The sequence below is a fragment of the Antechinus flavipes genome, chromosome 4, assembly GCF_016432865.1.
Source record: "Antechinus flavipes isolate AdamAnt ecotype Samford, QLD, Australia chromosome 4, AdamAnt_v2, whole genome shotgun sequence".
NCBI classification, from domain to species: domain Eukaryota; kingdom Metazoa; phylum Chordata; class Mammalia; order Dasyuromorphia; family Dasyuridae; genus Antechinus; species Antechinus flavipes.
Window position 1 is genome coordinate 312,246,176 of NC_067401.1, and position 12,021 is coordinate 312,258,196.

The window sequence follows — 12,021 nt, forward strand, 5'->3', positions numbered from 1 at the left end:
AGCTTCATTCCTATTCAGGTTTGTGGGGTCTGACTTTACAACTAAGATGTTTGAAAAGTTTTTGCAATGAGTCTATGAGGATATGAATACATGCTGCTTTTAAAAAATTATTCTCGTAGTACCAGCCCTGAAGTCAGGAGGACTCAAGGTCAAATCTGGCTTCAGATACTTAATACTTCCTAGCTGGGTGACCCTGGACAAGTCAGTTAACCTCAGCTTCAGCAAAATATTTATATTCTCCTAAAGTCCTTAAAAATGGTTGAAGTACCAGAGTTAAAAATTTAGAGTAAACATAATTCCCCTACATGATTTTAAAAGGAGGGAACATGGCACTATGGATAAAATAATGACTATGGAGTTAGATAGTTAGTAGGGAGTTGATATGAATTCAAGTCTCTTCCCTGACTGGTATGATCAGTGTTACTCTGGGGAAAGAATTATCTGCTCCTCTGCCTGATTTCAACTTGATACCCAATCCCTACTCTCTGTATAATTAACTATCTTTTTCTCTTCTTTCCTGCTATATATGTGAGTGTGTGTATGTGTGTGTGTGTGTGTGTGTGTGTGTGTGCTGTCTCCTCCCATTGTCTTGTAAGTTCCTTGATGACAAGATTATTCTTTCTTTTCTATTAATGGTATCCCAAGCACTTAGCACAATTCCTGAAACACATTAGATGTTTAATAAAGGTTTATGAAATTAGAGCTTAGATTGGGTTGGGTCAATGTTTTCATTTGCATCCTCAGAACATTATGTGATGCCTGAAGTAGAATAAGCACTTAATAAATGTTTATTGATTGTTCTTGGTTGTTGTTCAGTTATTTTAGTCTTGTGTGATTCTTCATGCTCCATTTGAGATTTTTTGGGGGCAAAGATATTAGAATGATTTGTCATTTCCTTCTCCTGTTCATTTTACATAAGAGGAACTGAGGCAAACAGATTAAAGTGACTTTCCCAGGGTCACATAGTAGTAAGTGTTTGAAATCAGATTTGAACTTATGAAGATGAGTCTTTCTGAGTCAGGCTGAGTACTCCATTCATTTTGCCATTCAGTAGCCCCTGTTGTTCATTGAGTATTAAAAAAACAAAACAAAAAACAACAACCATCAAAACTAGATGGCTTCTTGGGTTCTTTTTAATTCTAGATTTCTGATCCTATGAAGATTTTGAGTCACCATAGTTTATCAGTGTTTTTGTCTGACCACCTATAAAGTCCATTCCTATGAAATGCTGCACATGAGCTCACCCTATTCATTTAAAATAGGATATAAATGAGTTCAAAGGAAATAAAATGAAAGAGAAAGCCATTGCCTTGAAGTGAGATTCCTCTTAAATTCTCTGAGCCAGTAGGAGTTCTTTATTTCATGTCATTTAACACTGTATTTTGATATTGAATTATAGAAAGAGATTGCAGGGTTTCTAGCAGCAGAGCCGCTCTTCATAGATTTTCATTTATTATCTTAATCCAACACAGAAGCTGCTAAGCCATAAATCGACCTGGTAGCTTCAAGAGAAGTTGTTCTCTTATATTTACTCACTGAGCAACTTCATAAACAAGGCCCTCTAACTAATATCTCCATTTATCTTTATTTTTTTTTTCATGGCTCACCTGTGCTTTCTAGTCTGTTTTCTCTTCTGTCACTATAATATGAGCTATAAAGAAAGATAATAAGGATATTTTAAATATTTGCATAAAGAACAACCACATAAACAGTTCTTATTACATAATCACAATATTAGGAAGGGGATTAGTTTCAGGGATATTGGGAAACTGAGGCCAAGAGAAGCTCTACAGCTTTTCTAAATCAGATGTGAGATAGAACTAGAGTCCCTTCGGTAGCAAATGAATAGAGCTCTGGCACTGGAGTCAGGAAAATTTGAGTTCAAATCTAGCCTTATGCCCTTACTAGCTATGTGACTGTGGTAAAACAATTAGCCTCAGTTTCCCTAATCTAGTGCAGAAGGAAATCACAAATCTCTCCAATACCTTTCTCAAAAAATAAAATAAAACAAAGTAAACTCAACCCTCATATGAGATCATAAAAAGTCAGGCATGACTGGTGACTGAACAACAAAAAAATCCCACCTTTAATTCAAAGTTTTATAAACTTGAAGTGCAGCTCAGTGACACTGTGGATAGAGTGCCAGTCGTATAGTTAGGAAAACTCATCTTCCTGAGTTCAAATCTGGCCTCAGACATTTACTAGCTGACCCTGGACAAGCCACTTAATTCTGTTTGCCTCTTCTTCTGTTAAAATGAGCTAAAGAAGGAAAGGGCAAATCTCTTCAGTATCTTACTAAGATACTGGCATCATGAAGAATCAGACTGAACAACAACAGCATATAAAGTTATGTCCCCAGATTATGAAACATTGCTCAAGGTTGTGAATGTAACTAACACTATTTGGGATTCAAGTCCCACTTTCATTTCAGTTTTCATTTCAATAAAACTTTATTCAATAAACATATCTTTTGATGAGAATGTTTTTGTACATCAGTTGGTACTCACAAGGGAAGCTGGACACAGTGTAATGTTCATAATGTACCTTAACATTCTGTAGGCTCTATTAGGGATTTAAAAAATATAGTCAAATGGGTCATAATATTACCTCTTATTTAGAAAGTACATTACCATCCTACTTTAGTGTTCCCATTTCTAGTTTCTACTCTTAACTCATATAATCATGAAAAGAACAGCAATTGCAGAAAAGCAGTTATTCAGTGGTTCTGATTCTCCTTATCTATCGTTTAACATAATAAAGGACAAAATGAAGTTGTCATCTAATGCTATAAATAATTTCACTTGATTATAATGATGGTCATGTGAGGATAATCATGTGATATATGGCCCTTATCCCTATCCTTCAGTTACTGTACTATTATTATTGCTTCTTTCTTGATTCTCTTTCACTGTAATCTTCAACCATTCTCATACTACTGAGAGACAATGTAATAAGGGGGAGCACTCCTTGGACTTGACATTGAGAGAGATGGATTCAAATCTTATTGTTTCTTTTGAAGCTCAGTTCAAATGCCTCTTCTTATAAGAAGTCTTTCCTTATCTTTCCAAATTACCTTATGTTTATTTCATATCTAAGTTCCTAGAAACTGTATTCTGTTCTATTTTTATATTTGCACCTCCAGAGACTAATGTGATATTTGGTATACAATTGGCACTTAATAAATGTTTTTTGAGTTATTGATTGATTGTTGTTGTTGTCTAGGTTTTCCAGATTGCATATGTAATTGTAAAAGCAGCAAATTCACCACGACCTGGAAATTGGATATTGGAGCGCTCTTTAGATGGTTTTGAATATAAACCATGGCAGTACCATGCTATCACTGACACAGAATGCCTAACCCGCTATGGCATTTATCCACGCACTGGACCACCATCATATGCAAAAGATGATGAGGTGATATGTACTTCATTTTATTCCAAGATCCACCCCCTGGAAAATGGAGAGGTAAGAGTGAGGATGTTTTTATCATGGCAATAACTAAATCATTTTTAATTGTGTTAGAAAAGCAGCAGATTTCACAAACATATTTAAATAATTTATTAAAAATTTTAAAGATGGACTGAATAGTATTATGATATATCCATGGAGATATAGATTATAATTTCAATGTAGACCGGATAGGAAGAAGTGGCCATAAGTTATACCATTAGTGACATAAACTTAAGAAATAGTTTTTGATAGTGAATTATTGATTGGAGTGAGTCATTGAAGGAAGAAGTATAATCTCTCTGAAGGTGTTTTGAAAGGGAAAAAAAGATATATATTTTTTCATTTGCAATGTATATGTATCTATTCTGAAGAGTTTACAAATCTAATCAATGAAACATAACCCCAAGGATAGAAACCAAACAGAAACCTCTCCATTTGGATCCCATTAATACTTGCTTGCTTTATTTTCTGCTTATACAACTTGGGGAAAGAAGAGATTCTCTTTTTTTCCCCTAAGATAACTAGAACTCACAACCTTTTCCTTTTCATTCATTCTTTGGTGAATGAACTATCCACTGAGGAATACATAGTTAAATTTAAAGTATATGGCATAAGGGATTCTCAGGGTACAAACTAAATGAATATTAGGCTGCAGATAAAAACATTTTTGTTATTTTAAGCATGCTATTTGAAACATTGATCACATTTAAAATTTTTCAACCATTGAAATCATCAGGTTATAATTTTTTTTTTAAATTTTAGTCTAGTCTCAAGGATTGCTCTTCAGGAATGCCTAGGTTCCCCTAACCTCTGCACTCTTTATAGAGTCTCTTTATAGCTTCTCTTAGATTTGGATCTAATTTTCAGTTTGATTCAGTTGTAAATTTTTTAGCTACCTGGATTTCTCCTAAAACCTATTTCTCCTTCCTTTTATCATTTTAGCCTATTTTTTTTTAAAGACTGTCTTTATGTTCCCCATTCTTTGAAAAGATCATCCTTTGTCTTTTGTCTTCATCTTTTCCCTTATGGAAAAATGAATTAATGAAAGGAAATAAATTAATTAGTTAATGAAAGAGCATATGCCGGTACTGTGCTAAGCTCTGGAGATATAGAGACAAAAAAAAAAAAAAAGTCTTCTCTTAAAGAGCATGCAATCTAATAAGCAAAACAATCCATACAGGGGGATAATGACTTGGGGAAGGAAGTTTCCATATAAACAGAAATATATGGGCAGATATATGGGGCTACCAATTAACATTTCCTTTCCATAAACAATGGTTCTATTGATTTGATTATTGGGGTATGAAAGAAGGGAGGTGGATCAACAGTCTGTCTTCATACTATGAGAGATAGATGGCAAGATGACTTAGATAGATGACTTGATGAGGTGTGAACATGAAACATAGTGTCTATGTTTTAGACCCATCAAGTAAATTTAATGGGTTAAGGGCTCTTTTTCAATCACTAGTCAGGAGTACTGGGTTATAGAAATTTAATGATGTTTGAATTAAATTTCTTCAAGATATGAGGATCCATGCCCTGTGTGTGTGTCTGTGGGGGGAAGGAGGGCTATCTAGATAGGATGGCACTGGCAGACAGTTGGTAAAGCAGTCTGTTTGGATATCTGGAAATTCTGTGAAGATGAAGTGAAAATCCATGTCCTATTTTATTGCACCTAACTAACAGAGGTGTTGTGATGATCAAATGAGATAAGAAATGTGAAGTACTTCACAAAATTAAAGTGCTATATAAATGTTAGCTACCTGTTTGCTTTTAATCTCTCCTCCCTCATCCTCTCTAGTTTTTCAAAATGGCCAAAGGAAGTTTCATATAACTACATTAATATTTTTCTTATCTAAAACATATATTGCATTAGTATCATTGTCTTTTGGCATTTACAGCCACACACACATACATATTATCATGCACTCAGGCACTGAGAGTCCTTCCTTCATGAATTTACATTTTAAAGGGGAAGGGGAAGTGAAATTTGACTATAAATTTCTTAGGTTTCTTCCTAGGTCAATAATAATATTAATCTGTACCTAGTGCCTCACCAATTTTCACTCTTTCATTCTAAAAATACAAATTTTAGGGGAGGAAAATATATCCCATTTTCCAAATAGCATTATTCTCAGCAGAGAAATCTCAACTTGCCAACTGATGAAGATTCAAACACAGTGAATCAAACAGCTGTTCAATCTACTATATGCCAGAGACATCCATTTCTAGGCCAATTTGGCTCATGGTTGTGAGAGTAGGCAGATGAGGACAGAGAAAATGAATGTACTTGAGTTGATTTTTTTTTGGATGCTTCTTTTACCCTGGTTCCAATATTTTCCCAAATACAATAGTTAAACAAGCCAAATCATAGTTATCCCTTCCTCAACTTTTTTTTTGTTTGCCATTCAGTTTCTTATTCAAATATATATATATATATATATATAATATATATATATATATATATATATATATGTATATATATATATATATATATATATATATATACTTGACTATAAGCAAATATACTTACTTGAGATATAAATATTTATTATACAGGATATACCCCAAATCTGACTTTTCCCTATTGACCCGGCAAATCTAGAATAAAAAGAAATATGCAGATAGCTTCTCCAAGACTCTCTTTATCCATAAGAATAGTAATGAACAACTTTTTCATTATTAAAATTGAGACATCTCTTTTTTAGTTCAAACTGGCTCTCTAAGACAAAAGCTAAAAACCAAAAGTAGAACACAAAGTAATGTCAGATACTTTTAGGGTTAGAAGAAACCTTGAGGATCATTTTATACATCATAAAACTGAAGAATTTAGTATTACTTTAATGTGATTTGCCCAAGTTCTCATAGCTAATGTCAGGGCTGAGAGCTCAACCTATGTCTCATTCTTTTCCAATTAAACCAATGAGAAGAACAGCTGGTTTTAATGGTAGCTTTAATTACCAGTATTAATAAGGGTTATTATCTATTAAGTCAAATTTAGAAGTAGAAATGACTTCTCTTTCTGAGTTTGGCAAGTCACATAATTATAGAAGTCAAACTCAAGCCTTGCATCTATAAAGTCCAACCCACTATCTATGCTATAAGATTTCCTAAAAGAAATAATTTGAACTTTTGCTTGAAAATATTGAATGGTGATATGACATGCTAACTTCCAAAATCTGATTATTAGAATGACTTTATGTCTTTTATATCAAGCTTATATCTGATCTACAATTTCTAATCATTATTCTTTGTTGTACCTTCTAGGATCCAGCTCTACAGAAACTAGTCACTCTTCTATATGATTGCCCTTTTAATATGTTTTGTGCTCCTCATCCCTTTCTCAACTATGCCCCTCCCTGTCCCTACCACTATCTCTTCTTTTTCTAGGCTAACCATCTCCAGTTTCTTTAATTGATTCTTTTATGGAAAGATTTTGAGGTCTATGACAGAGTACAATGGGTCTAGCACTACCCTCTTTTAAACATTATAACGCCCATTTTGATCACTACAGAGATTATATTTACTTCTGATGTTATACCATTGACCTATGCTGATCTTTTGATTCACTAAAACACCATTTGCCTTTTCCAGCCAAACCGCTATTTAAGTTGACTCCTCCCCCCCCAAGTATTTGTGAAGTGGATTTTAAACATTCTTTTTAACAATTTTATTATAGCTCATTTTTCCCTCAATTTCCTTCTTAAGATCTTTCCATTCTTCCTTTCCATTCCTTCATAGAGTTTTAGACCCTGAAATCCTAAGGTTTATTTGAAACCTTTGAAATCTAATTTTTCACAAATTTAATGCTCAAAAGTCTATAGTATTAATGAATGAATACATGAAGCATTTATTAAGTGTCTGCCATGTGTAAAGCCCTGGGGATACAAACAAAAAAGCAAAGCAGTCCCTGATCTCAAGGAGCATACAATCCTAATGAGAAAGACTATATTTAAGGTATCCAACATATAAGGTATTTAATTCAGTTCAGTTATTTATTAAGCACCTACTTAGGTGTGTCAGGCACTATGCTAAGCACTAAGGATGCAAAGAGAGAGAAGACAGTTAGTCTCTTCCAGGATTTAATAGTCTAATGGGAGAGATAGCATGCAAACAAATATATGCAAGAGAAGTTATCCAATGCTAAAGGATCTTTAGGAGGCATCATGTCCAAGCCTCCTCATTTTACACATGAGGAAACTGAGATGCTGAGGAGTTAAAATAATTTGTCCAAGGTCATATCACTAGTAGGATAGCATTTAAACAGATACTTTCACTTTAAAAAAAAAATTATCTAGTTATCAGGTCCTATTTGTTGTTAAGGATAACGTCCAAAATAATAATTCTTTTTGAGTTAAAGAAGACTCCTTATCATAGGAGTCTCCTTTAAGTGGGAAGGGCATGGAATTAGGACTAAGGAGACCTATACTTCTTCCTCAGTCTGCCTGTTTGAGACTTTTATGTTTTAATCTTACATTAATATCTTATAATTTTGGCATGTGTTTGTATGTCTACACACATATACACATATAAATATATATATATATAATCTGTGATTATAAATATGCATTAATATAATAAATATTATATAGTAATTAAATGTTATATATTTATTAAATTTATTGAATACCAGTAAATATACAGTATGCCTATCTGTATTATATATGTAAATATATGAAATTAATATAATAAATATATACGAAAAATCTTTTTTTTTTAGAGTCTATTGGGAAAATTTCTTGACTTTGGTAACAGAATATATTTTAGTCTTGGTTTGTTTGATGTTAGTCACAAGTTAGAAGGCTAATTTCTAATAATGAGCAGATTTTTAAAGCATGCATTTATCACTTTATAGTTTTTTCTTTTTTGATGGTGGGTTTTAATTTAGACTTTTTCTTCCTTTCTTTATTTCTCTTTTCTGGATCACATGTATTTGGCAAGGTTTCATTGTAGTCTTCAGTATTTTGCCTTCTCAATATAGATGTTATATACTACTGTGCTATAAGCCAGGTATTTAGACAATTTGGGTCTCTTTAAAAGATCATCTTACTAGAAGTATGGGAAGACATACCCAGAAAAAACAAATTCATGAAGAAGTACTTTCTAGAGGCATTAGTGTGACATATGGAAGACAAAATGAATTGGGAAAAAACACATCTTTGAATTCTAAGCTTAACCAATTTATTATTGTTATTGGTTATTAATTATTATAATTATTTATGCAAACTACATAATAAATCAGGACCAGGTCTTCCTGAGTTTTGGCAATGGACCCTGGATATAGGGGGAGACAGATTTTATGCATGAAAAACAATTAATCAAATAAGGCCTATTAATGAAAAGAAAACAGTTAAACAGGATTGAAAATTAGTAATCTGATTTCTAACTGGAGGAAAGATTGGGGATTTTCCAAGTTGAGAAGAGGGGGAATAACAGAAGCAATTCCCTGAAATCAGGAAAAGAATCGTTTCACTCTCTCTCCCCACCAAGTTTTTCTATTTAATCAAGAGAACATGGCAATAATAACTCAATAACCAGTACCGAGCCAATTAATGATGTATATGGGTTGCTTGAGATGTCTAAATGGAAAAAGTCCTTGCATCAGTCTTTGAATTTGATTGAATTTCTGGTCAACATAATCTAATTCTTTAGTTAAGAGTCTCTAAGCAGCAGGAAGAAGAGGTACAGCTTCTTAACCATGTGAAGCTAGATTCAAATCATGCAATAAGGTTTTCTTACAATTCCCACAATTAAATAAAATGTTCTCACCAGACAGAAATTGGACTATATCCATAATTGAAGAGAATGGGAACTGAGTTAGCTCTAGAATTGAGTCACATGATGGAGTCAGTGTGGTTTATTAAATTCCCACTACTACATGCTGTTCTAATTCCCCCTATAATTATAGAAATGTATATGCACATATCATGGGGTAGATTTAAGAAAAATAATTCTTTTACTAGTTAGTCATTTTCTTTTAGGCATTTTATTATTCACTACATAATTTTTGACAATCTTCTCATTAGTAATTTTTCAAAAGATTCTGGATTATAGAGAATCACAAAGTAATAACCTATGAATAGATCTTTCAAATGTGGAAGTAAAAAACTGTTAGCTTTTATATTCAAAGGAGAAATTCTGTCACCAGTGGAGAAGGGTTACATTGACCAACACTTTTCACAAAGCACATTAGAATTTTTTTCTTGTTTTGACTAAAGATAATTTGGTTTTAAAAGTTGTTGCTGTTCAGTAATTAAAGAAAAATGTTATTAAATTCAATAAATGCTTATCTTTATCAAATACCTGATATGTTGCAGGCACCATATTAGGCATTGGAGATACAAAGACAGAAAGTAAATAGTCCTTTGCCACAGGAGGCCAACTTTATGCAGATAAATAAAGGTATCTCACATGCTCAAGATACCTTTTACCTTCTATAGGTAAATGGAGGGTGTACAGTCAGACATATAATACTAGATAGAGAATAAAAGGGCAAAGGAAAGATTGAACAGAATTTGGCAGAAATTTGAGGAGCAGGGCAGCACTGAGAAGTCACTCATTTAGTTTGTGTATTGAAGAACTTGGAAACATAAGTGTTGAGAGAGTATACTACAAACTTGGAGTTTTGTGCAAATGCATAAAACATAAAGACTAGACATAGAATAAAGATTTTTAAAAGAAACTTTTAGTGGTTTAATTTGCCTAGAAATTCAAGTCAGTGAACAGGGTAATGAGAAGTCTAAAAAGGCAAGTTGGAGTCAGATTATAGACTCATAAATGGTAGGCTGAGATGTTTGTAACCTCTCCTAAAGGAAATAAGAAATCACTAAAGGTTTTTTGTTTTGTTTTGTTTTTAGCAGGGGAATTTTTATTTTGAGAAATGTATTTAAAGAAAATTATTTAGATGCATTTATACTGGTATGGTTTAGGAGGGAAGAATAACTGAAAATGCAGAGAACATTTTGAAAACTGTTATAATTTCTGGGTGAGAAATGAGGAGACCTTAAACTAGACTGGTAGAGACATGTCAGCAGAGAGAAGACAGATGCGAAAAATGATGTGGAGGTAGAGTCAATAATATTTATCCACTGATTCAATAAAGGCAATGAAAGAGGACAATTTTAGATGATCCACAGAAATAAATTTGAGAATAATGGTATTCTCTAAAGGAATAGAAAAGTTTGGAGAGGCAAGAGAAAAATAATGGATTTAGTTCTGTTCATATTTTAGTTCATATCCCAAAGGTAAATACTGGGAGAGATACCCAGCCAGCAGAATGAGATGTAGGGTTGGAGTTCAGGAGAGAAATTCAAGCTATACATATTGGTTAGTCATTTTTATAGAAATAATAATTGAGCCTATGATAATAGATGAGATCATGAAGGACTAGAGTACTGACAGACTATTAATACTAACTCAAGGACTCAATGATAAATTTTATTTAAAATGTAAATCCAGTAGCTTACTTCTAACTATAGTGGTATGATGCAGGGGCTCAAATACATATTTCAGATGAAGAACATCCCTCTGTAGGGTATTCACAAAATCCAAGTCAGCAATTTTTATTGCTCTACAAAATTCTCATTCTCTGTCTCTCTATGTGTCTGTCTGTATCTCTCTCTCTTTTTGTTTCTCTCTCTCTCTTTCTTCTTCCCTCCCCCCTCTTGTTTTTGCTTTTGCTTTTTACCTATAAGCAATATTATTTTTAGTAATAGAAGAACTGGGTGGACTAAATGTAGTATTACCTCTTGGGAACATGAACTTTTAAAGCACAATATAATTCCATTTTTTCCTCCTTCTTGATGCTCTCATCTTCCTTGGCTGGGATTATTACTTTTAATTTCCTTGGATTGTCACCAGAATGAGAACAAAATATTCATGGTTGCCATGGTGATTTGTGCTTCAGTTCCTTCACACAGAGACCTTTAAGTTATTTACATAAAATTTGTTCCCCCATCTTGCCACAACCCCTTTATGTTGTTCTGGTCCATAAATAAAGTAGAGCTTAGATTTTTGCCTTGATGCCATGATCGAAATATAGCTGTCTTATCTAAAAATCCCTAGTGGGACCAACATTAATTCTCAGAGACATTTATTTTTGTCATCTGTCAGAGACACTTATTTTTGTCACAAAAGCTTTGATTTTATTTTGATCTTTTGTGACAGAATTTTATATACACAGTCAGATTTCTTCTTTTTCTTCTTTGTATCACTTGGCATCACGATTATTCTTAGAAGTGCAAATAATTGAGAATGTAGAAACTTCAGCCCAACGATGTACTCAAGACAGTTTCTGAGATTTTCATTTGAAGTAATATTCGGGTGGGACTTTTGTATCTTGTGTATATGTATGCATACATATGAGTGCTGAAATAAGAACAAGTGAAATATAGAGAATTGAAATTGGGAGATCAATTTTGCTTGCTCAGTGCTATTCCCTGGGGGAGAAGACCTTTGTTGCTATTGCTGTTCTGTTTGTTTTTGTTCATTTGTGTAGGTTATATATAGAGCTTTGCAGAAATAATTGTTTATTTCTTTTTAACTTCCTTTCCTTGAAAACAAATGTAACAT

At 33.1% G+C, this 12,021-nt stretch overlaps 1 protein-coding gene across 1 annotated transcript in view; it reads left to right on the forward strand.

Annotated features, from left to right (window-relative positions):
• LAMA2 (laminin subunit alpha 2) overlaps nt 1-12,021 on the forward strand; it is a 770,763-nt gene that overhangs the window by 248,787 nt on the left and 509,955 nt on the right. The window contains exon 4 of the mRNA XM_051997719.1: nt 3,223-3,465. Within this exon, the coding sequence (XP_051853679.1) occupies nt 3,223-3,465 (243 nt within the window). The remainder of the gene's footprint in view (nt 1-3,222; nt 3,466-12,021) is intronic.